Below are 25,719 nucleotides of genomic sequence, written 5' to 3'. Positions count from 1 at the left end.
ATTTCGGTAATATTTAGAGGTAGCTCAACACAGATAAAGTTTTCATCATTGCTGAATAGAACACGTACGACATACGACCATTGACTTCACTAAGGTAAAATACAATTGCTATTTTTATTAACAAGAAAACAATTGCTTTATAAAATTGCTATTTTATATAGACTTCACAATAGCCATTAAGAAAATACTTTTGTAAACACATAAAATCTATTCCTTTAACAGTCGTGATCGAATAAATTTTCAACTTGTTGTTGCTTATGTATGTATCCTTAATTGTTTTGGTTCTGATTTCACCACTGTTTCTGGCAGTTTGCACTTACTTTTGAAATGCATATGTCTCTTTACTTTAAAATAACTGAGCATGGCATCAATTAGATAAAAATCAGAGGTTTATCGTCTTAGTTCAACTATAAGTGAGCTGACAGATACTAAATTACCTTCAATTCGTATGGCATTGAATATGTTTCTTCATAACCATATTGAATTAAAGAAAACCATAAGAGAATTTTCAATAAATACAATAGAAGAAATAACAAAAATTTTGGCAGAAAGCCAGAATACCCATTCAAAGACCCCAAAAGTGTCAGCCAAAGTTAGAAAAACTTTATTAACAATGGAAGTTATTGAAAAAAAAAAACAGATGCATAATGGTGCTAAAAATGTACAGTCTTGAGCAAAGAAGAGACTGAGGGGACATGATTCAGTTGTTTAAATTTATTAAAATGAAAGATGTTACGGGGCTGAAGTTTAGCTGTCTAAACAGGACAAGGGGTCATTGTTTTAAGCTATTTAAATCTCAGGCTAACATGGATGTTAGGAAAAGTTATTATTTTAGCAGGGTAGTGGAACCTTGGAACAGTTTACCAGAAGAGGTGGTAATGAGCAAGGGAGTAGATAGTTTTAAGAAGGCCATTGATCTTCACTGGGGATTGTAAATTGACTAGGACCAGTCTAGCTGGGCCCAGAGCCTGTTGCTGGTCGTCACTTTTGTATTTGTATAAAAAAATAAAGAAGGTGAACTTTGCAGGACTGGGGCCTAACTGACAAAGTTTCTGCAATGTGCTTTGACACAACGAGTGTCAATACCAGGGAAAGCAAGGGTACTCGTGTTTTACTAGAGAAAAAACGAAAGAAAAGGTTACTATATTTTCCATGTCGACATCATATTATGGAATTAAATATTGGTGTGGTGTTTAATAAATGTTTGGATTTTTCTTTTGCACCAGACGTACCTCTTTTTAAAAGATTCCAGGCCTACTGGGAATTCATAGACAAAGACAAATACATCATAGGCATCAACAATAAGGACATTTTAGCACAAGTGACAGATGTATAGGATGATACAATAGTATTTGCTGAAAGATTACTGCATGACACGCAAGCAAGAGATGGTTATCGAGAATGTCTAACTTAATCTTATGTCTCTATGCTAAATATTTCTCAGTAAAGCTCTTCCACATGGTATCAAATTTGTAGCACCTGGGGATATGCATCATGCTAGATGGTAGTCCAAAACCCCAAAGCAGAATACTTATAAATTTGCGACGTACGTCGCAGAACAGATGTCTGGACTGCAGAACAATGCTGCTTAAATGCGAGAGAAAAACTCAGACAAATTTTCTGCAGAAATTTTGCAGATTTCTGTGAAATTTCTGCGGAAAATCTGCAGTTTTTCTGCAAATATCTTCCAACTCAAGATAAATTTTTTTCAAATTCTGCAGATTTCTTTAAATTACAAGAAAATCTAAAATTCTTGGAAATTACAATAATTCGGCGGAAAACTTGCAAAAAATGTTGAATTCGATAAGTCATCTGCAGGAACTCAAGATTTACTTTGAACTTAAAGAAACCTGCAGAATTTGTGCTAAGCTTCTGCAGAAATTTCATATTTTAAATCTGAGAAGATTCTGATTTTTCTAGCGTTTTGGGTTCCCTCTTTCCTTATTTTCCTCAATCGACCTTCATCCACTGCAATTTCCTCCATAAACGTATGTTTTGGATACATGTCAACGTCTATCGCCGAAAATTACGTGTCTTGTTTGAGATTTCAAACCTTTTGCATCCTGAAAATAATTCAGTTATTTAGAAAGTTTTGAAGTGTTTTATTATTTGTTACCCTAACTCGACTCATTTTACTTATTATTTAAGTAATTTATATATTTATTAACATTATTTTAATTTATCCTTTATGCCATGTAAAATTAACGAATAGAATGTGGTTTGACACCTGGGTTCGGATTTTTAGAAAATTTTCTATCTTTGCTCTTTCTATGCATTTTAGAAAGCATGTAAAATACTTTTGGAGAATCTCAACCGGTTTAGGTTCCACAGAGATGCATAGCAGCAGTAAAATTTTAAAAGCTGAAAAAAAAGAAGAAAAAAAACTCCTGTATGAAACGATTTTGATTTAGGGCTCCCGATTTGTGGAAAAGGTCACGTTGGCTGCTTGTGTATACAATGCTTGAAGTACTTGCAGAACAATTTTGGTCAAATGATTTTACGTTGCAGAGCATCGTCAAGTATTCTGCTTTGGGGGTCCAGAATTTTGTATTGTTTCAAAATATGGATATTTAGCTGTCAATTTATCATCAAGGGATTGCAAAAATTATGCATATTTGTTGTACGTGTGTATTTAAAGGCTTGAATGACTGCTTCTATGCCTCAAAATGCACCATATAACGATTTTAGTGAAATCTTTATTGAAGTATAAAAAGGTTGATGAAGACATAAGCAAAACTGCAACGCAGAAATTTGCTTATCACCTGTGATATTTGTCAGAAGAGCTCGTGGCATTAGCCCTTTTTGCCAATAAAGTACCACACTGCATTAAAAGACAGATGGTGAAGGCGATGAATGAAGTAAACAGGAAGAATAATGTGGTGAAGTGCCCTAAGATTTTGCGAAAACATGTTATGGATATGAAATTTGAAGAACTTGTGACAAAGGGGTCATTTTTTCAAAGCATGGGTTTACCTGATACCTTCATTCACGTAGATTCAGAAATCCGGGAACTTCAGGAGGATTTTAAGAAAGCAAAAAGGATTATTCAAGGAATTTCAGTGGTTAATGATAATGCTGAAAGGGGTATAGCCCTTATAAAAGAGTTTAATGGGAAAATGACACGCAATGAAGAACAACTGCAATTCTTGTTGCAAGTAGTCGAAAAACATTGACGAGCTTATCCCGGATGTAAAAAGCAGAGTTTGTAATGTGTACTAAGGAAAGCCATATACATAAATGTTGAAATATTATTATTATGTAACTATTTTTAACTTACAAAATGCTGGCAATTTTAATTAAATAAATTATATACTTTTCCTAGCGTCAATTTTATTTCTATCTGCATTTATGGCATAAAATGGTAAAACGCGGAACTTTGAGGCTGTTGAGCTACCTCTAAATGTTAAAATTATGAGCTCAAACTTCACAATAATTATTTTTTACTCAGATGGAACCAAATGAGAGGGTAGGACCAATAAAAATCGGGAATTTTTTAAAAAGGGCCTTTTTTGGACCACCCTAGGCACAGTTGACATTAAAAGGTAACTTTTGAACAAATATATTCAAACTTATTATGATTTATTCAACCTTTGTCCCATTCATTATCATTCTGCCTGTTTATAAAATTAATAGACTTTTAATAGTCATTATATTTCATTTACTGTATTTTTACTTTGCTTTGAGATTTTTAATTTATGTGATGAAGACAAATAAGATTTTTAGGTGTACATTGATATTTTTTCAATCACAAGTAAGTGCTTCAATGAGGTAGTGGCATTCAGGTTGGGGAGTTTTGCTAATGCTTATTTCCAAAATTGGCAAATTTGATAATTAAATAGTTCTATTACCGTCATGTAACAAGGTCATGAAAATTTTTATGAAGTCTTGGAAAAGTCATGGAATTTTTTTTATCCAAATAGAGTATGAATCCTGTATGTGTTAGGTAGGTAGTTAAAACATTCAATGAAATGTCTGAGATATTTCAAATATCTCTATTTTGTAAGGACAATCATTTGCATTAATTTTGAGGAAAGGAAGAGGAATTTATTATTAATAACAGCCATATATTCATTTGTTTTGTTCTCCTTCATTTTCTTTTCTATTCTTAGAATAAAACTCTGAACCACACACTGATCAATTCATTTATTCATTTTGAATATTACATAAATGCTTATGTCTGTGGGGCTGTGTTTAGTATTGGAAATCCAGTAATTCATTTGTTGGTAATTCTAAGTTCTTATTTTCTGTTTCCACAGATGTCCCCTAACACCATAAAGAAGAAGTGTCAGAACTTTCTAAGTACTCTGATCAAACTTGCCGGTGACCAAACCACAAAAACTGCATCAAATGTAAAAAAGCTTATACAGAACTTGATTGTAAGTAAAACGTTATACATATGTGTTTTTTTTTCTAAATATGGTTTTGTAGTTATAGCTTTTGTGACAACAGCTGAAGTATCGTTTTTCATAGGAGAATAAATTTGCTTACTAGGACTATGGATAAGCCAGTTAAAAAGGATTGTATTATGCCTTTTAAAAATAGGTTACCTATGTAATTTGCTATTGTATTAATCCTTTAAGTTCCTAGTTGCTTCTTAGTCCAATGATCAAGATTGGAGAAATTTTCTGGAGTCCTGTGCCAAGTAAAAGCAAATTTATTGATCACCACTTTTTTATTTTCTAGTCGCTGCATTTTGTGTTAATCCCCAAAAAGGTAACTCAATAGCAAGTTAACTTTTTAATTGCTACTAAAACATAAAAGTTATTATCTTAAATTAAGGTTAATATAACTAGTTAGAGAATTAATATTGATTGTATAATCAAATCATAGTTTTACTTTTTAGAAGAATGCTTTTTGAAAAATTAAAGTTATTGATATCTCACACGGGGTTTGAAAAAAGTGGTGACCTGGTGGCTAAAAATCCTATCTTATGTCACCACATGGCAAATGGCAAGTGCCAACCTTGGTCTTTAGTTTTTATACCAAAATTATTATTTAAGCTGTGCAGTGTTTTGAATTAGGTGCTTTTCTTGGATTTTTTAATTTGTAAATAAATTTTATCTTGTATATATATTTTTTCTGAAATTAATATTTATTATTTTTAACATAATTGTGTGATGTTAGTTAAAGAATTCCCCATATCCCCAAATAGTTATTTAGTTTCTACCATTCTCATTTCAGATATTTTCCTTGCTTCCTTCTCACTAAATCGAAAAGAGTATCCATCATGACTATTTACAGATATATCTGTACATTAACTTTGATATGCCCTTATACCTTTATTAAAAAAAAAAAAATATCCCCTAAAAATTTTGGATGCTTGTTTTTTTTTTCCTAATCATATCCTTTTTCTACTGGAAGCTGCATTTAAAAGTGTCCTTTCATCAAGTGCGATCAATGTATGCATTAGTATGAATTCTTATAATTTTAAAATTTCTTAATTTCTTTTTTAGGATGGAACAATAGAACCAGAAGAATTTTCTACTCAACTTCAAAAGGAATTGCGTTCATCTCCCCAGCCTTACCTCAATCATTTTTTAAAGGTTCGTTCTATCTCTTAGTGAAAACATTTAATGTAGTTTTTTTTAACTTGCTTTTATTCGCTTCACCTGTAACTGTCTATGTAACAGAATCTTGCAACTCAATTTTCACCCTCTTCCTGTAATCATATATATATTTTTAATTTGATATGCGATTTGGCCCAATGGCAGTGTAATTTTTCTGTTATTAAAACATTAATTGTTAATTTATTCTAATTTTATGCAGCGTTTTTGCGTAAATTCTCTAGTATGAAGATGAAAATAATGCCCTCATAAATTAGTATTACAAGCCCTGGTTTTTCTGCATCAGACAAAATTTTTCGATTGTTCCTAGGGCTAGAATGAGAATGGTTTAATTGGCATGGGCATGGTTTAATTTGCCAGCAAAGAAAAAGAGTATTTGTTGCAAACAAAGTTTTCTTGATGTTTTGTTATGTTTTTGAAGTATTCTAAGAAAATTTATTTTAACCCAAAAGTGCCTAAAGGTAAGATTTGGTCATAATAGCCTTACAATGTATACTTCACCACACTAAAATTTACAATGTGACCAAAAAAAAAAAAAAAAAAGAATATACACTAAATAATGTCGATTAGTGTTGCAATCCTTTGTGCAATTGTCCTTGAAAAGCAAAAATCAAATGTTCCACCCTTGTTTCTATGTTATAAAAGCTGCAAATGGAAAAGAGGAAAAGTCTCAAGTTATGCAGAATGTAAGCCTCAAACAAGTTTGAAATAGAAATGGGAAAATATATTTTGGTTGCAGTCTGGTTATCCTCTCAAAACAATTTTGTGTGTGTGTGTGTGTGTGTGTGTGTGTGTGTTAAATTTTAATTATGCAATTTCAATATCAAATATCATTTTCTCACTTTTTTTTTTAAATTATTATAGTGAACCTAAATTTAAGAAATTGATGCAACCTATGTTTGTGCATAGTTTTTGCTTGCCATTAATAAATTTAAATTTTTTAAAGTTGATCTCTCCCCTACTCTACTTTGAGAAAATTATGTATATACCGCTTATTATGTGTAATGTATTATTGCAGAAAAGTCTGCCCCATGTACGACAATCCTTGATATCAAAAGAAATGACGATTGATGGAATAAGGCCGCCTCTCCCTCCTCCATCTATGCAGACTATCTCAGCAACACCACCCCAAGTAAGTAATTTAGTTACTTAATTATTGATTTGTTTTAATTAACACATTTTTTGCATTTATAAAAAGTATTAATACTGTTTTAAGGAGTTATATAGTGGATAAATATCAGAAAAGGGAGTGATATATAAATTAATACTGTTTCGTTTAGAGACGAAAATCTTGTAAAAACGCCTCCGCTAATTTTTTTTTTCTGCTGAAAGTAAAGGAATAACGTCCAGCACATGTGGTACTTTACAGTTAAAGGATTCCCACTTCACATTTTGCACCATATCTCACATCACAAATGGCTATATTGTGCCGCCAATGATGCCAATACTTATTTTTCGGACATAGAGTGAGTCGGCTGTACAGGCAACAGTCCATACTAAACTGAAGAAACCTTGAAAATACTTGCACTTCATTTTTTCTCCCTACGCCTTGAAAATCCTTAAAAATTAACCCATTCCTTGCCCTGTCTGATACAGGATCAGCCACTCAGTATGTGTTAAAACTGCCCCTGCCGATGCAGGCTCGTCGCAAGAAAATGGTTTCTAATTGCCTTCGACGATCCTGTGTCGTCACGGCGTTACTAGCAGTTTTTGCTTCGGCCCAGTATGTGTCGTCGATCCTTCCAGAGGCAGAACCCTGTTATCGCGCTTCTCTGTTGGGTTCTGGTGCTTTTAGGGGAGCGGTAATCAAGCTCTTTACCTTAGTCAAAAGGGATGTAACTTATAGTATTTCAAGAAACTGTTGTTGTAATTTATTTTATTTTACTCAGATATTAACCTTTAAGTACTCTTGGATGGGACACGTATAATGGTTTAAATAATCAGGCAATACATTTTTATCTTTTCGTGAAAGCTTTGTTTCTTAGCATTCTGGCATTTGAACTCCTGATGAACAAGTGTGAAAATATTTCCTTACACATTTACCAATATTTCTATGCCTTAATAAAGCAAATAAACAGAAATATTTTTTCTTGTTATCAAAAATCCATCTTCTTACACAAGCATCCTTCACTAAATTGTTCATAATCCTCAAATTTTATAATTTATTTTACACAATATTTTTTTTTAAAATTATCTTACACATCTTAATTTTGTACGAGTATGTTTTTTTTTTAATTATAATGTGTTTACTATGCTTTTTATTTATCTGTATACTATTATTATTTTTTATTATTTATTTATTTTTAAATAATGATATTTTAAAACTTAAATTATAACTTTTTATGTTCGCGGCACCCTTTGATAGATTTTTAGTGATACAGTTTTGAATATTTTTAATTTCACAAACAAAAATTATGACGACCGCATTCACTATACGTAATAGTTGACCATGCAAAACATAAAATATATACTATAGTACAAATGAAATGATAATATCTTGAGTTCTTTTCGCTTAACTCATATGAAATGAAACATTCCTTTTCTCCCTTTATTTTTCAGATTTTATTTTTTGTTTAAAAATAGCTCAATTTTTTAATTGTACCTTCTTTTATGAGATTTTAAAAATAGAGATAAAATATTTGGTTTCTTTTCAATAATCAAATTGCCTTAATTAGTAAATAATTCTATGAAACTAAAATTTATCCAAGTATGTTAAAAAAAAAAAGAAAGCAATCCGACTCGATTTCAAAAGAAAATAATGTGGAAGGGTTGACCACAAGGCACCAAGGGGACCTCTCCCAGGCAGTCTCTGTTATACCTCTCAGCTGGGGGGCTTTTAGTTGCATGCACAAAAGTATCCTTTAGGGAAATAGGGGATTAGCCACAAGTTTTTATCTTTTGTAATCATTTATCTTTAAAATACTTCCCACGCTTGAGCAACTGATATTTGGGCACTCAGAAGGGATTTAAAAGTCATCGGAGTTACGATAAAAGAACCGACCAGCAAAGAGATGTCTCTGTGTTTATTGGTCGTTTTGAAGGGTCACAATGTATCAAAAGGCACCGAAGCATACTTTTTATCCTCTTAGAAAATCATTCCCACAGTTAAAGCATTTTTGTCCATTCAATGCCCTTGCTCACAGGTTGGATGGATCAGTCAATTGTTTGAAGAATGTTTTGTTGAGCCCTTTTGAAAGATAGATCATCTTACATTTAACAGTTTTGATTTCTTAAGTGTATATAAAGAAAAAAAAATGATATACTGAGATAAAAGTAAAAAGAAAAATAAATCAACAAAATAATTAGTGTTATAAAAATAATTGCTTTTCGTTCTATCCTCTATTGTTTATTATTTTCCCGGTATGTACTGTGTAAATTTAATGAATATTTCAGCACATATTAGTAACCTTGTATTTTATTGCACTATTTAATTCAGTGCCAAAAAACTAGCATAGCGAAGCGATTTTTGAATGCAAGCTGAACAGCAAAAACATTAAAATTCTGATAGGCAAAATGGGGAGAAAAGTGCTATTACAACGTACCAAAAAGCAACTTCGTTTGTTATCTGCGGCACACGCGTTAAGGGGTTTCGGGCTGATTATGGAATGGGTTAAGATAATGTTCAAAAAATCCTGAAAATTCTTTAATTTTCTTATTTTTATGAACCAAGCAGGTAATGTTGTTGTAAGTCATGTTAAAGAGAAGTTTTGCCGATTGTGGGAAAAACTACCTTCTGCAAAACCCCATTTTTACCACTTAGGGTCTTAGTTGCAAATGTGGATATGCTTTGTACAGATGTAACAAAATGTGCTCAATTCAAAGTGACAATTAAATGTGCTCAATTCAAAGTATTAATGCTACTGTATTAAGTTCCGACTATCTATGCATATCACTATAACTTCTCCTGAAAGCTGGAGAATTATTAATTGAACCAGGTATTAAATAATTCATAATTTTTCGGTTATCATGTTTGGTGAGGTAGGATTAGTCCAAGACTTTATAAGTTATTAATTAAAACATCAATTCTCAGAGACACAATTCATTCGACTCTCATTGGCTTAAAAAAAATTTTGATTCTATAAATTATTAATTTATTACAGGTATATAAAAGGTAGATATTTGTTGGTTGAGTAATACGAAACCAACAATCCTTATTTCACTTTCTTATTTTAAAATGCTTTATTTGTTATTGTATTGTACTCATTGAAGACTTTACCTGCTGCCAATGCTTTATTTCATTTATGATAGTTTTAGTGTCTAAATGTGTTGATTACTGATAAGAATTTTGCTTTGCAGGAATAAGAATTGCTATAGAATTTCCAAAAAATCTATGTGATAAAATCTTTTTTCAAAAGTAGCTGCTCTTTTTCAGGTGACCAGCATTCGAACAACATTTGCCCCCAGTGCTCGCATGAGTGCCACCACTATTGCCGGAAGTGCCTTGACTGCTCAACTCAACCAGCCACCTGGTAGCACGCTTTTGACCCAGCGGCTCATATCGGTAAAGGCTTAGCGACTACCTACTCGCTTGTTTTTGAATTTTCTGAATGCACCGAAAGATATTTCTGTTAAATCTCTTTCCGTTATTGAATGAGGTTGATAAAGTTTATTTAATCAAAGAGCTTAATTGGAAAAACATAGTATTTGGTAGATAAGTGATTCTGAGAAAATTGGCTTTAAAGTTTTAAACTTGCTCATTTTCTTTGTTTCATGCAATTTGTTTACGAGTAAAATATTTGTAATTAAAATAAACAAGGCTCTTGAACTGATTTATTTTTGCTCTTTGCTTTTGCGGGGATATTCTGATAATTGGGAAATGGCATAGTGGTCAAATTTCTGTGTGCAAAATTTTATTTTGGTAATGTTGTTTTTAGGAAACCCCATAAAAATATATATTTCCCTACTTAGTTTACACATGCAAAGAAAAAACATTCCTCGCTCATTCATTGGTTAAAACTTTAATGCCAATGAGTTAAAGTTGCCAATTTCCCAATTATTTGTCTTTCTGCTTTTTCATAAAGCATAATTTTGTATGAGCGATTATCCGCTAGAACTAGATCTGAAATTCATAAGATATTGAAGAAACTTTTTGGATGGCCACAACACACTAGTTTGTTTGTAGTGAGCTTGCAAAGAGTTATTATCTTGTCAGGGTTCGTACGCTTCGGGAAAACGGGGAATGTTCAGGAAAAATGATATAGTTAAAAATGTCAGGGAAAGTCTGGGAATCTTCCCCCCCCCCCCCCCCCCCCCCGCCAAAAAAAAAAAAACAATTTTTTCCCAAAGAATTTTGTGCCATGAGATCTAACCTTCGTTTTTATCGATGTTTCCTGAAAAAAAATTAAATTTTTGAGGTAAAATGGCGCTGGGGCAATAAAAAAGTGGCGACCCAAAAAAAACTTCCACAGTCGCCATTTTTGGCCCTCAATAGTTCCCAAGAAAACAGTTTTCTCTTGTGAACAGGAATTATGCACAAACTCAACAAGGGAGAAGACAATTTACTGCTTTGGAATCACAAGCCTGAGGATGGGAGAGTCGATCGGAAAATCATTTTACGATCGGAATGTTTTTTCAGGAACGTGTGAAACGTGGGCGCCATCTTTGGTCACTCACAAAATAGAAGTAGAAACTATGCTTAAAAGCCTAAGTTTCCAAAAACAAAGTAGAATTGGATGTTTTCTTCAACAGTAAACTAATGAAAGTAACTCAAAACGTGCAAAAAATTGTTCTTTTTTTGAGCAATCACAATTGCTTATTGTTCTCACTTGACTATTTTTGACGTTTCTTTGATTTTTCCCACCGCCACCCTCCGCACCATCACCGTGGACGGGCTCCTCACGATGCTGCACCATACCGAAAGCCGTCTCCAGGTTCCATCCGTGTCCTACACACACGCGCATACATACACAACTGCACACACACACACAAACACATACACACATGCATACATACAGACACTAGAGATGAGTTCGGGCTCATTTTTGAGAGCCCGGGCCCGCCCGAGCCTGAGTGATATTGTCCCGCCCGAGCCCGAAGGAAACTTTCTTGTATCAAAAATCGAGCCTTCTACAGTCTAACATGATCTCGCTGCGAGTGAAAAATGTTACGTCAAATGTTCTTCATTAAAAGAGAGAAGTTTCTAAATTTTCTTAAAATGTTCCTCTTCAAATGTATTACTGTATGACATATTGCAAAAGTAATCGCAAAAAAACACTATAAATAAGCGTTAATGTATTTATTTTTTTGGAGGGAGAGGGTAAATTTGACATTGATTGAACTGATTTAAATGTTCCTTTCATTTTCACACAGTAGGAAAATGTTTATTTGCTTTGAATTTGTATGAAGATTGGCGATTGAATATCTGTGCTTGAGCCCGAGCCCGAAACCTATTTTTGGTTCTAGAGCCCGGCCCGGCCCCAGGCTGAGCCCATCTCACCTCTAACAGACACCCACACATACACACATCTACCCACACATTCATGCCTGCACGCAGACACAAACACATATGCCTCACACACATACCCCCCCCCCCACAGACACAAACACACATGCCTACACACATACACATAACCCGTACACACAAACACATACCCCCACACACAAACACACACGCCTATTTACACACACTCGTGATTGCGAGAAACATAATTTGAATTCAAGATGTCAAAGTTCAAATTAATTTTTCTTTCTTTTTTTTTTTTTTTTTTTTTGAGCAATCACGATTGCTTTCATTTGACTGTTTTTGGCGTTCCTTTGATTTTTCCCACCAGCACCCTCCGCAGCATCACCGTCGACCGGCTCCTCACGATGCTGCACCTCTAGCGAAAATAGTCTCCAGGTTTCGTCAATATCCTACACTTACACGCATACATACACGCACCTACACACATACATATATACACCTACACACATACATAAACACACACACCTACACACTCGCATACACACAACTACCCACACACTCATGCCTGCACACAGACACAAACACATATGCCTATACACACATACACATACCCCCCCCCCCCCACACACACCAACACACATATGCCTACACACACATACCCCCCACACACACATACACACAACTACCCACACACTCATTCCTGCACACAAACACACATGCCTACACACACATACACATACCCCCCCACACACACCAACACACATATGCCTACACACATATACATACCCCCCCCACACACACATACACACAACTACCCACACACTCATGCCTGAACACAAACACACATGCCTACACGCACACATACCCCCACACACAAACACACACGCTTACATATAAACACACACACTTGTGATTGCGAAAAACATAATTTGAATTCAAGATGACAAAATTCAAATTAATTTTTTTTTTTTAACTTTAAATATGTACCCAATTTTCCTGAAAAATGAAATATTTTGTTCTTAAAAATTAATCTTATCTTCAATGCCTTGGACGCAAATGTGCTAAAAGCTTTTCAACTGAATTGTAATTTGATGAAGATTTATTATTCTTGAATTGTTTTCATGGTATAAATTCAAAAAAATTAATTCTTAATTTTTGGCGTAGCCGCCATTTTTGGTCATTCCCAAGATGGAAGTACACAAGACTTTTTAAGTGCCTAGGTTTCCAAAAACGGCATTGGATGTTTATTGCAATGAAAACTGTTGAAAACAATGCAAAATGTGCTTTTTTTTGTGGATGATTCATAATTATTTTCTGGAAAAATGCAACATTTTATCTTCAGAACATTGTTTTTATTCTTATTGATTTAGACGCTTATTTGCTAAAAACTGACTTTTGTCTTAATTGTAGTTTTTTAAAGATTATTAAAAAATACTTGTATGTTACAAATTCAAAAATCTACTTATTATCTTAAAATTTTTCAATTAGTCGCCATATTTGGTCCTTTGCAAGATGGATGTAGACGAAATTTCCAAAAACAGAATTGCATGTTTATCTCAATGTAAACTAATGAAACAAAGATAAAATGTGCAATAAATTATGAATTTTATAAATTAATTATTTTTTAGAAAAGAAAAATTTTAATGTAAGCATCCCCTAATATGCGAAAGAAAAAAAAACTGATTATTTATTGCCATCGGCCTATGATCGGCGGATGTTGATTGCTGTTATTATGCATAATATGGTACACAGATCAATGCAACAAGTTAATCATATTCATGCTGGAAAAAGGCTTTGTATTTTGCTTACCATGTTTTGTGTTATATACTAATAAGAAAATAAACAGAAATATAGTATTGTAAACCAAAAGTGGGTGCTATAAGATTACTGCACAATTACAGCAAAACTCTAATATTATGCGTGAGACGTGGCATCGAAGAAACGCTAAAATAAGTACTTTGTCTTCAACAAGTAGTAAACGAATAAAAAAATTTTTGAACAAAGTGTTGAAAAAAAAAACTTAAATTTTGAGAGAAAGAAATCCAAGATTTTTTTTTTTTTAAATCTAAAGGGAAAAGTTTCAGTTCTTTTGCATGGCAACTTTAAATAATTTTAATTATTTAAAAATATTGTAATTTAAACCTAATTTTGAACCTAGAATTTTCTAAAAAATGACCTGGAAAACCTGAAAAAGTCGGAATTTTTTTAAACCACAAGTGTATGAACCCTACTTGTGCTTCAAGTCATTTATAGTTTTAGAGAGGGCTGCTATAACTTGCCACCCCCCCCCCCCCCCCCCAAGAGCTTTGCTTCTTGGGATTTTGTTTGAATTTCTTGGGTTTTGGGCTCTATTGTGTGAGGGACAGAGTTGTTAATATTTTACAGATAAAAAATTATCTTAAATAAAACATAATTTTTTTTTGACTAAACACTCTAGAGTGTTGGGTTTCTTTCATGCACTTGTTGCAACAATATAAAAAGAGTGTTTGTGGGGGGGGGGGGGAGATCATCCCTGCTCTAGATTTATTTTCTCTCTTTATGTCATAAATCTTTCTTGCCTATCTGTCTCGAACTATATGTATAATTGTATCCATATATTAATAAAACTTTTTTTTTCTTTTGTTTTTAGTAGACAATATTTAAGCCATTTTTAGACTGTTTCATTGAGAGATCAATTTTAGAGTTTATTATTACAGATTCTTATTTTATCCCTTTCAAGATTAATAATCAACCAGTTACAATATTGGCAATTACAAAAAGAGTGCATACAATTTAAGAACTATTAGTTACGTGTTCTTGAGTTTTCTTGAATGTTGAGAATTTTATGATTCCAATCTGGGGTTTTGCAAAAAATCACATTGGCAGCCCTGGTTTGACACTTGACTAATAAAGTTCTCCTTTGCTCCCTAGCCTCAAGTTCCTCACGGCCTCCCGAGGGCTATTCGACCTCTGCCCGGGGTGACCACTGGTTACGGGGGGCTGGTGGAGAGCTCCCCGGCGACCGTGGGGGCGCTGCAATCCAAGATTGTGCTGCCCAGGCCTGCATCGGTCGTCAAGGCCTCCCTGGCGAGCAAGGAGAAGAAGGCCTTTGTGTCTGTTAGGTGAGTTCTTTGTTTCATGTAGTTAATTTTAGGTAGGGTTACCACAATTTGCAGTCAACTTTCGTGTATTGCTGTCAATGCATTCAAGATTCTACCATTATAAGTGAATATCCGTGGATTAGGAATGAGTCGATTATTTTCCCAGTCGTAGTTTTAAAAACTTATTTATGACTCATTAAATGCATTTTTTAAAATATAGTTTCAACCTTCTTAGGCATAAAGTAACATTTTTACTGCATAAAATACGAAAAAAATACGTCATATTAGATGTTAAAAATGTTTCATTTTTATTCTTGTCCATTAAACTGCACACAGTACACAATCTCTGGTGTGTAAAACTGATACTTTCGTAACTGACATCGCTGGGGAAAACATCCTCTCAAGAACAGGACAGATCAGGATAGACTAAAGAGGCGTGTGCATTGGCAACACACTCTGCCTGGCTTGTAGTGTTATGTATAAAGCTTAGTGTAGCAATAAGAATAGTCAGGACTTCAGTATTATAAAGTTCTGATTCATCATTTTCCATTAATGTGGGAAACAAGTTTAAGCAACGGAAAAGGGAACTTTATCACACAACAACTAACCTGCAAAAATAGTGCAACTTGTCTCTTAATGAAATAAAGACAAATGAGTGGTGGTATATCCACATTTCCTCTTCATTTATTTCCTACTAGTGGTACCTGCATGGCTTTGCCTGTAGTAGAAAATTAAAAGCTCAGTTGGTTCGCCTGCATATTTGGCATTATTATAATGGATGATGAATTTCTCGCCAATTTGCCATGTTCATTTGCTTGCCCATGTTACGGTTTCCTGTTACCATTATTTGGTAATTTTCTCATAAACATTGTGATAATTTGCTCGGGAAAATATTCTTAAAATTGGAGTAGAAAAAGAAAAACATCGAATTTTCAAAAAATCGCTTCAAGGTCACCCCCATGCTATAAACTAACTCTGTGACAAATTTCATGAAAATCGGTCGAACGGTCTAGGCGCTATGCGCATCACAGAGATCCTGACAGAGAGACTTTCAGCTTTATTCTGGCCGAGGAGTCAGTCACCTTTTGCAACATTTGTCACCTTTCTCACCTTTCTTGAAATGTCTTATGATTTTTTTTTAAATAATTAAATCCTTGAAAAGTATCTGAATGTTAACAGTGAAATTAATTAAAAAAGTAGCATTAAATATGCCCCCCCCCCCCCCTTGTTGTTAAGAAAAATAGCTATGCTACCGGAAAATCCGGAATTTTTTTTTATTGCTTGCAATTGCACCCTATGAGCAGAACCAGTCTTTCTATCCCCCTTCGACCATCAGAGGCATTTTCCCCAAGTCTCGTCTAAATGCCATTTTGTTTCCTATCGTGTTTCTGGCCATAGAGTGTTGTTCGACTAGAGTTCAGCTGTGCAATTTGTTTCTACACACTTTGTTGAGTGAGTGGTTATCGAATGCAAGTTGTCTTCCGTGTTTATCAAATGACATCATTTGAAGTCTCTGAATCTCACGCTCATCTCTAGCCAGGCGCGTTACTTGCTTGTTTTACTTTTATTGACTTCGAAAGTCGCGACTAAGCAGCCACAAGTGGTTCGATTTGAAAAAGGGGTGATGGGTTAAGGAGGCGTGCCTCGATGTCTTCTTTGAGCACGGAATAGTGAAAAGTTTTGGTTTGTATTTATAGTGTCACTTTGTGTTTGCACAGAAATGGTTAGTTTGGGTTTTATTTTTACTGCGCAAGTGCGAAGTGAACTTGGTCTGTGTAAACATTTCTTAACATTTCCTTTTTTGGTGCGTCTCGGAGAATCTACGATTTTTTTTTCTTTTTAGATTTTAATGCTTTATATGGCTAGTTCCAGTAAAAATAAAGCTTTTAAAAACAAATGCTATCCAAAAGCTTTATTTTATGTAACGGCGAGATTGATTTTATTAAAGTACAGTTTTAACATGGTTTGGTAATGTAATGATTTGGTTCTTCCACATTCATTTCAAAAAGCTGCTGATTTTATAATCCAGAGATTTTATAAGTGGCGGTTAGTGGTTATTTATTTATTCAATTGGAACAAAAAAAACTGCTGTAAACCTATTTGGAACAAAATGCACTATGACAGTATTTTTGATAAATGCGATATTATTTTCCTAGATTCAATAAGGAATAAATTTATGTTTAAAAAGAAAAGAAATTAAAAAAAAAACAGTCAACCAACACATCTAAAAAATGAGTCCCGATTGAAAAACAAACAAACAAACAAAAGTACCCTCACATCGTTATCTTTATCACCCCTATTTTGATAAAATCAGAAGAGACCATGACAACATTCCTGCTTATTCGGCATTATTTTTCATTCCTAAGCCTGATAAGTTGGGGATTGCAAATTGACTAGGACCAGTCTAGTTGGGCCCAGAGCCTGTTGCTGGTTGTCACTTTTGTATTTTTAATTATTAATAACTTGATTTAACACTACATTTTTTTACCTCCCATGGATATGTCATGGAATATTTTCAGAGCTTGCTAAAAAAATAAATAAATAAATAAAACAAGAAAGAAAAAATCATGAACATTTTCAGGCATATGAAATGATATTTTCATCATTTTATTTTTGCATTGTAAGTACAATTATAATTTTTTTAAAGTCTGATTTTTCAAATTGGTTTTCTCAGTTATTCTCTACTGTCAAGACTTTCGATTTAATATTTATGCTTTGTATTTACTAAGAAAAAAGAAAGAATGCTGATAATTTTTCAACAAGCTAAAAAAAAGAGAAAAAAACAATACTAAAAATGAGATTGAATAATATAAATATATATATATATATATATATATATATATATATATATATATATATATATATATATATAATAAGCTTACTTTACACTGAAAGTTTTTTGAAAATGTCTTAAAATTTTTATTTTACTACTTTTAGCCCTATAATATTCATTTACAAAATTGTAAAGAAATCTTTACAAGAAATGTATAGGCTATTTTGGTAAAAATCAGTAAAAAGGGATAGTCCTTTTCTGTTTTTTGAGTTCTTAACAAATTGCTTTTGGTCACCTTTTAGTTACTTTTTTGTCACCTTTGTTTTCAAATTTGTCACCTTTCTCACTTTTCTCAAAGGCCATCAGCAGTCCTCGACCTGGCTTTATTATTAGTAAAATTCAAGGTATTGCTTGCTGTTTGAAAAGCATTTTATATCCTTATACTAGTACAGTGAAATGTGTTTAATGGTCAAAAGTCAATAGAGATGTCAAGTGTTTAATAGAATAGAGTCAATAGAGATTCAGGACACAATCATGGTCCTAGACACAATAGCATTTTTATAACCTCTACTAGTTGTGTGTTGGGAGGAGGAGGAAACACACTTGGCTTGTAACCATTTAGTTATTTTTACATTTCATGGAGCTTTCCATACTTTTTAAGCTATTCAATCTTGGTTTGCTCATATTTATGTTTGACAGCTTAAAATTAAAAGGGAAAAATTAAATGTAATTTTTGATATCATTATTTATTGAAATGAAAATCTATCAACGTATATCAGTGCTGAAGTATGACTGTTTATGCTATAAATTCTTATAACTTGTGCCGAAACAAATTGTTAGAGCTGTATTTTTTCTCTTTGAATGAAAGTTTTTCATAGCCACGAAACATATGTGCTGCAAGATTCTCTTTTAATTTATGACTATTCAGTTATCACATGATTGATGGGGTTTATTAAAAATCATAAAAATGACAAAGTCTGAGCAGCAATCCAAGCGGGGGTATGAAGTCCACTATAAATAAATGAAATGTTTCTATAACTTTTAATCAGTACCTTTTCATTTCTTTGTCTTCTCCGAACATACTAGAACAAAGCTTGGGCTGATGTCTAACAACAAAACAAACCACCCATAACTTCCAAGTCCTGCTGGGTCTTAAAGTATTTTAATTAGAAGGTTACCTTGGGTTCTTCAAAGTGTCAAATGCTTAATTTATTACAAAAATCTTAATTATTTGTATGCAGCACTTTTATTTTGTTCTCAAAGCCACCCCTCTCTCTTTTCTTCATTTGCTCTTCTCTTCTTTTAATCCTTTTTATAAATGGAATTTTTTTCCAAAGTAAATGCTTACATTCTCCCAGGACAGGACTAAGAAGTTTTAACGTAAATACGCAATGAAATCTACTATTTTCTCTTTCATTAGACTTTTAACTTGCATATTACAAATAGAAATGTGCTTTGAAAAGAAAGAATACTTATATGATAGCAGAGAACAATTGGCTGCATTTGAACATTTGTATAAGTTCAGAAATCAATGATGGTTTGCTGGTCCAAGACCACCACAAAATAAAGCTTGGTAGTCTGCATGATAAGTAACTGTTCGTTTCTCTCTTTTCTTTTGTTGAGATGCTGAGGGTGATGATTCACTCCTGGTTTGGGTAGTTTGAAATCCATATCCCTTTACAATTAAGTACTTTAACAATTTCAATGATCAGTAATCCATTTCATTATGTTACAGGGACGAGGACGACATCAACGATGTTGCAGCCATGGGTGGAGTGAATTTGCTGGAAGAAAGCCAACGCATTCTGGCAACGAACTCGGAGCTTATCGGCAGTCAGATTAGATCGTGTAAGGATGAAAGTCACCTGGCATACTCGGCACTGCATCGGCGCATTCTGGCATTTGGTACGTACTGTGACTTTCATGTTTCTTTTTTTTTTTCTAAAAGCAGTAATAATCTTTATTGGGAGTGTGGATATGTTTCTGGCAAAACATCCGCCTGGTGTCTCATACAATAGATACTAGTGCTGAAATTGATGATGAACCTTGATCTGTGAATTGTGGTTTTAATGATTTTAAGATTTTCTGTCAGAACAGTTTCTCCTAATTGGAGTACAAAACCTGTGTGTCCCAGCTGGAGATGAAAACTGTCGGGGGAAAAAACAGAAAATTTCGAAAAAAAAAGGCAGAAATACATAAAATACACCACCAGCTAGCTCTGGCTTAGGGCAGTAACTTACTGCAAAATATCTAGCTTTGCCTTCAATCTTTTAGTTGAACCGCACCATTGCTGCGGTCGCTCATCTGGTGTGCTAATTCTACATTAGCTAGGTTGTTTGGCTCTCTTGGCTCCTTTAAGAGGTTTTCCACCTACAGCTCAATTAATTCTTATTCCGGGGTGATGAGTGCTAAAAAAACTCGAAACTGCTGTCCTCGGATGGAATGGCTGAGCTGGCGGTCTATTTTACAAATATTATCATGTTTGAAAGTCAAAAAATACAATTATTGTTTCAAGTTTCAAAGGCAATCTAAAACAGAAAATGTAACTGTCATGATGAGACATCTTACCCATTTTTATTGGTTGAACAACGACTTATTTCTGGTGCTTGACCAAGAAAGCTCTCAGTTACAAAACAAAAAGTTTTTTTTCCCCCTAATTAAACTTACCTTTATGTGTAGTTCTGTCAATCAGAAAAAGGATGTGTGGATAGTATATATTTTCCAATGCATAACCCTTTATGTGTTCCAAGAAACAGAGCTATTGAGAAACCCATTTTTATTCATAAAAAAATCAATTTTTCCACACACACACAAAAAAAAAAACGGTTTTTTTTCCCACCACTTCAAAATTTCCGGAAATTTTACATCTCTAGTCCCAGCTCAAAATGGTCCTGAAGCATTACTTTTGAGATTGCATTATTATTCCTACCTTTAAGATGTAAAATATCATGCAGTTTAAAAATTATTGCACTATTATATAAGAAACATAGCAACATTTTTATTTTCTTGTATGTCAGTGTAAAATTGTGGTTAATATTATTAATAAAAGTCTTAAACTTTTGCTTAAAAAGTTAATCGTATTTATTATGTGTCTTTTTTCGTTAATTTAGAAAATATGATTTTTTATTTCAATTCCAATTTTGTTTTTATTTTGCTTTGGTACGCTAAATATCATGAACACTTCTTTGCTGTTTCAATAGTCAGAAATTAAATTAAAACAAAAAGACTGATGCCTAACCATGGGAAGAAATTGATCTGTTTTCTCCATTTGAGGCAGTGAGAAGCAGAGGGAGGGATGTGTCTCCTTTCAAGTTTAGAGTAAAACATATTTAAAGATAAGTTGAATATATATGGTAATAAACACGTTCAACCAAAACCTAGTAGGTTTTCATTGAAAAGTTTTTCAAAATCATGCAGTATAACATAACCTACCAGGGCTACTAGTACTATCTCTTGCCTCAAGACGGAGGAGGGGTTTACCTACCATTTGTATTTGTACTCCAAATTTTTAATTTTGCCACTTACCTCCTTTTACTTCTCACTGCCTCATTCGTGAATTGTAAAATCTGCTGTGCTGCTAAAATGATAAGAGTAAAATATTTATGATCTTAAAATTACCATTTGGTTTGCAGCTAAGAAAAGAGGCATTGATGAAGTGAAGAGTGATGTTGTTGACTTGATAGCGCATGCGGCAGAAGAAAGGCTCAAAACTATTATTGAAAAGTTGAGTATTGTATCCGAGCACAGATTAGAAAATCCTAAGGTGAGTTTTACCATACATTTCTTTATTTCTATCCTTTTTTTTTTTTTTTTTGATAAGGATGAAAATAGAAAAGAATATTTTTCAATACAAAATCGGAGAAGAGTTTCTCATATGATTTACTGCTCTGTGTGATGTGCACTCCAAAATTAAAATTTTTTTTAACCAGACTGTTCATGTGTTACATTTCGGACAATACAAAATGCATAAGTGAAATATCTATGTAGCCAGTGTCTAAAAATTATATCATACAAAAGCAAAAATTAAAAAAAAAAAAAAAAAGTTTGGCAAACTGCTGAAATTTATTAGAATAATAATAAATTTGAGGTTTCATATCTTTGTACATACCCAATATGCTTCATTTTCATATATAAACTAAAGTTCAAAACTTTTTTTGGGACAACGCCACAACTGCATCAATACTTAATCAAATTTCATAAGTAAACATTATTTTCAAGATTTTTTTCACTCTTATGGCAAAAATAAAGAGACAAATCACAAGGGGAGGTGCACAACTAGACCCCACTAGGCTAGTGGGGCTACGTACCCAATTTCAACTTTCTGGGACACACTGTTTTTGAGTTATGCGAGGTACATACAGAGGCACGAAAAACTTGAAATTAATTTGGGGATCGTGAAAATGGATATTTCGGGTGTTTATACGTTCTTAGGCAAATATCCATGTGTGGTCAGGTTGAAAAAAAAACTCAATATTCATTTGGGGGCGAGCAAAATGGAAATTAAAGCCGATTTTTGGGTGAAAATTTGCGATAAAATGCATTATCATATATATTATTTTCTCTAAGTTGTTTCTTTTTATCATAAATTCCTTAATGTGTCATCAAACTTGACAAGTAAGACATTTTAAAGATTTTTTCACTGCTATCAGCCAAAAAAAAAAATCACATTTTTGATAATGTTAATAAAATTAAAATGAAAAAACCTTTAAAAACCGGCTTATTGAATGACTTCTGTCGAGTATTGTTCGGGAGAATTTCTAATCTAATAATATCTCCCCAATGTTTCTTTGATACTAGCAGAGTGAGTTCGGAAATAAGACTTGACAAACTATTTCTAACTTTCATGAAGTTTATTTAAACAATAATGTAAATAGTTAAAAACACGCTGTAAATGATAAAAATAAATACTAACAACATAATCTCTCCACATGCTACTTTTGCATGAGATAACTAACACTGCAATGCAAACTGCATGACTATTGACTAAAAACTTCGATGAAGTATACCCATTGGGAAATCAGCTAATTCCAGCTCATCATTTCTAATAAAGGGCGAATGGCACGAACAAGCAAGTTCGCATACCGATCGAGCGACCGCCTCCAACGACGAGAGATGATCGAAGAGAGAGCGAACTAAAGCCGCGAGCGGTTTAAATATCCCCCCGGTTCATTAGCATATCCGAGTCATGTGAACAGACACATCACTGCTATCGTTAAGCACACGTGCCATCAGATTCCTTCTGGAAGCTTTCATGTGACGTCGTACATTACCGAGTTCCCGCAACAGGTGAACGAAAGAGAAACAAACATTCGGTCGATTCGACCAATATGAATGAGTGCTGATAAGAATCTTTTACCCCAGTCATGCAGAATGATTGGTAATACATTATAAGTAAGGAAAAACATTATTTTACTCTTGGTGTTGTGAGGTGATGAGATAGGATTATTTACTATTGTTATTAACAGGCATTTATGCCTAACAAGGGCCCCCCTCTCATCATCTCACAATAAAAACATTCAAAAAAATTCGACTTCATTTAGACATTAACACAATTTCCACATATTAATAATTATATGAGAAAAAACAATGAACAATTTTTAAAATATAAACTTGACTCTATATTACGAACTTCCAATATAGATCTGGAATCTCAAAATTTGAGAAAAACAACAATACACTTTGCTGAAAAAAATTCAAAAGTTCAAAGAACAATCATCTTGAAATGTCCTTTTTTTTTTCTTTCATACTCTCTCGTACGTCGTAACTCATAGTACGTTTTCACGTAATTTTCACCAAAAGTTCGAAAACAAATTCTTGATCAAAGTCCTTTATAATTTTTTCAATCATTTTTCCGGTTTTATTTATTACAATGACAGTAGGTTAATCTGAAATATAAAATAAAAACCCACAGTAACTGTTCGAATCAGCATATAAAATATCACAGTCTTGAAAATAGTATAGTATAAGCATATATTGAGCAATGTTTATAACGAAATGTAAATAAGCTCTTTTACTAACTATCCATTTCTCACTAAATCATTTCATTTACAAATAGATCACTAAAAATCTAAATCAAAAAAATGCTCCCATCTATACTTAAAGACTGTCTGATAATTTTAACTGATTAAAATTTCATTTTTACCAATTCAAATTTTTTTTTTTTTTTAATAACATTTTTGCACCATAATTTATTCAATGAAGGAAAATTACAAATTCTAACGGGAAATAGTGGTGTTTCCAATATTCAAAAATAGGGTCTCACAAAATGAAAAACAAATACACCCGCGATAGACCTTCATGCAACAATAAACTCCCTCTATCCTAACTCCCGGGAAGACTCTGACAATTACATTTTCACTTTTAACGAGACATAACAAAAAGCTGTTGGCAACCCGGTTGATAGGGAGAAAAAGCCACCGAAACATTCAGGTGGGCAATTAAATTGTTAGAATTTGCAAAAACATTTCACAAAACATGATGCAAAGAAGAAAAATTTAAAATACATTAAACAATTTTCAAAAATTTCTAAAAATGTTTCTAAATTATATTATATTTGTACAAAAAAATTTTCTATAAATCTTTGAATTTCTAATCGGGTGAGAGATTTCGTGAATATGTCCGACATGTTATCTTTGCTTTTGACATATCTCACGTTAAAAATATTTTTATGAACTAAATCCCGAATGAAAAACAATTTGATATCAATGTGTTTACTACGATGATTTTCGATAGGCGATTTAACAAAATCTAACGTAGCCTGATTATCCACATACAAAATAGATTTAATTTTACAACTTTTAACAATTTTTATTTTGATGCATTCGTCAATTATACGATCAAACCACGTGAGCTCTTTTGCACATTCTGTCATGGCAATAAATTCAGCTTCCATCGTTGAAAGGCTAACGCTTCGTTCTTTGAACGTGCGCCATTCAATTGGAGCTTTATCAAGTGAAACAAGTTGACCGCCTAATGAGGTTCTATCATCTTTATTTGTGGCGAAATCAGCATCCAAAAAAGTTATAAGTTGAACATTTTCACATTTTAAGTTTAATTTTAAATCTTTAGTATGGAAAACATATCCTAGTAATTTCAAAAATCCATCCCAGTGTACAATTCCTGGGTTGCTTTGAAATTGGCTGAAAATGTTAACAGCATATGATATATCAGGACGTGTTCTACTAGAACTAAATGATAAACACCCTAATAAACTCTTGTATGGATATTTTGACATTTCGTCAATCTCAGCTTGAGTAGTAGGACAATTTAACTTTGAATAAACACATCCTTTACTAATAGGTAAAGAAGAAATAGGAATTTTAAATTTACTAAATCTTTCATAACTACACGACTGTATTCAGTTTGATGTAAATTTAAGCCATTTCCTTCATTTTCAAATTCTATGCCTAGTAGCTTTTTAGTTTTACCTAAAATTTTAATTTCAACATGTTTTTGAAGTAAATTCAAAGCATCTTTAATATCCCTATCCTTCTTACTGAATAACACAATGTCATCCACATATAACAGTAAAATCACATTATCAATATAATAAACACAATTACATGATAAAAATTTATGAAAACCAATTTTAAGCAATATATTTTCAATTTCATAAAACCACAGACGACCACTTTGGTGCAGACCGTATATAGCTTTATTCAATTTACACACATAATTTTCTTTTCCCTTTTCAATAAAACCTGGGGGTTGCTTCATATATATCATTTCATTAATAGGAGCATATAGGTACGCACTTTTAACGTCACATTGGATATGTAGCCAATTTTCTCTTGATACCAACAAAGAAAAGAAAAAGCGAATGGTACTAAAGCAGACTACTGGGCAGAAGGTTAGATCAAAATCTAGTCCCCTCACTTAATTAGTCCACTGTGCGACTAG

General features: G+C 33.1%; 1 protein-coding gene across 1 annotated transcript in view; it reads left to right on the top strand.

The window, feature by feature from the left end:
- Nucleotides 1-25,719, top strand: part of LOC129220593 (transcription initiation factor TFIID subunit 4-like) — an 82,476-nt gene that overhangs the window by 43,356 nt on the left and 13,401 nt on the right. The window contains exons 6-12 of the mRNA XM_054855023.1: nt 4,257-4,376; nt 5,454-5,543; nt 6,583-6,696; nt 9,937-10,065; nt 14,878-15,068; nt 19,556-19,725; nt 21,453-21,583. Coding sequence (XP_054710998.1) covers nt 4,257-4,376; nt 5,454-5,543; nt 6,583-6,696; nt 9,937-10,065; nt 14,878-15,068; nt 19,556-19,725; nt 21,453-21,583 — 945 coding nt within the window. The remainder of the gene's footprint in view (nt 1-4,256; nt 4,377-5,453; nt 5,544-6,582; nt 6,697-9,936; nt 10,066-14,877; nt 15,069-19,555; nt 19,726-21,452; nt 21,584-25,719) is intronic.

Source organism: Uloborus diversus, chromosome 4, assembly GCF_026930045.1.
Source record: "Uloborus diversus isolate 005 chromosome 4, Udiv.v.3.1, whole genome shotgun sequence".
NCBI lineage: Eukaryota > Metazoa > Arthropoda > Arachnida > Araneae > Uloboridae > Uloborus > Uloborus diversus.
This window is presented reverse-complemented; position numbering and strand designations above follow the sequence as displayed.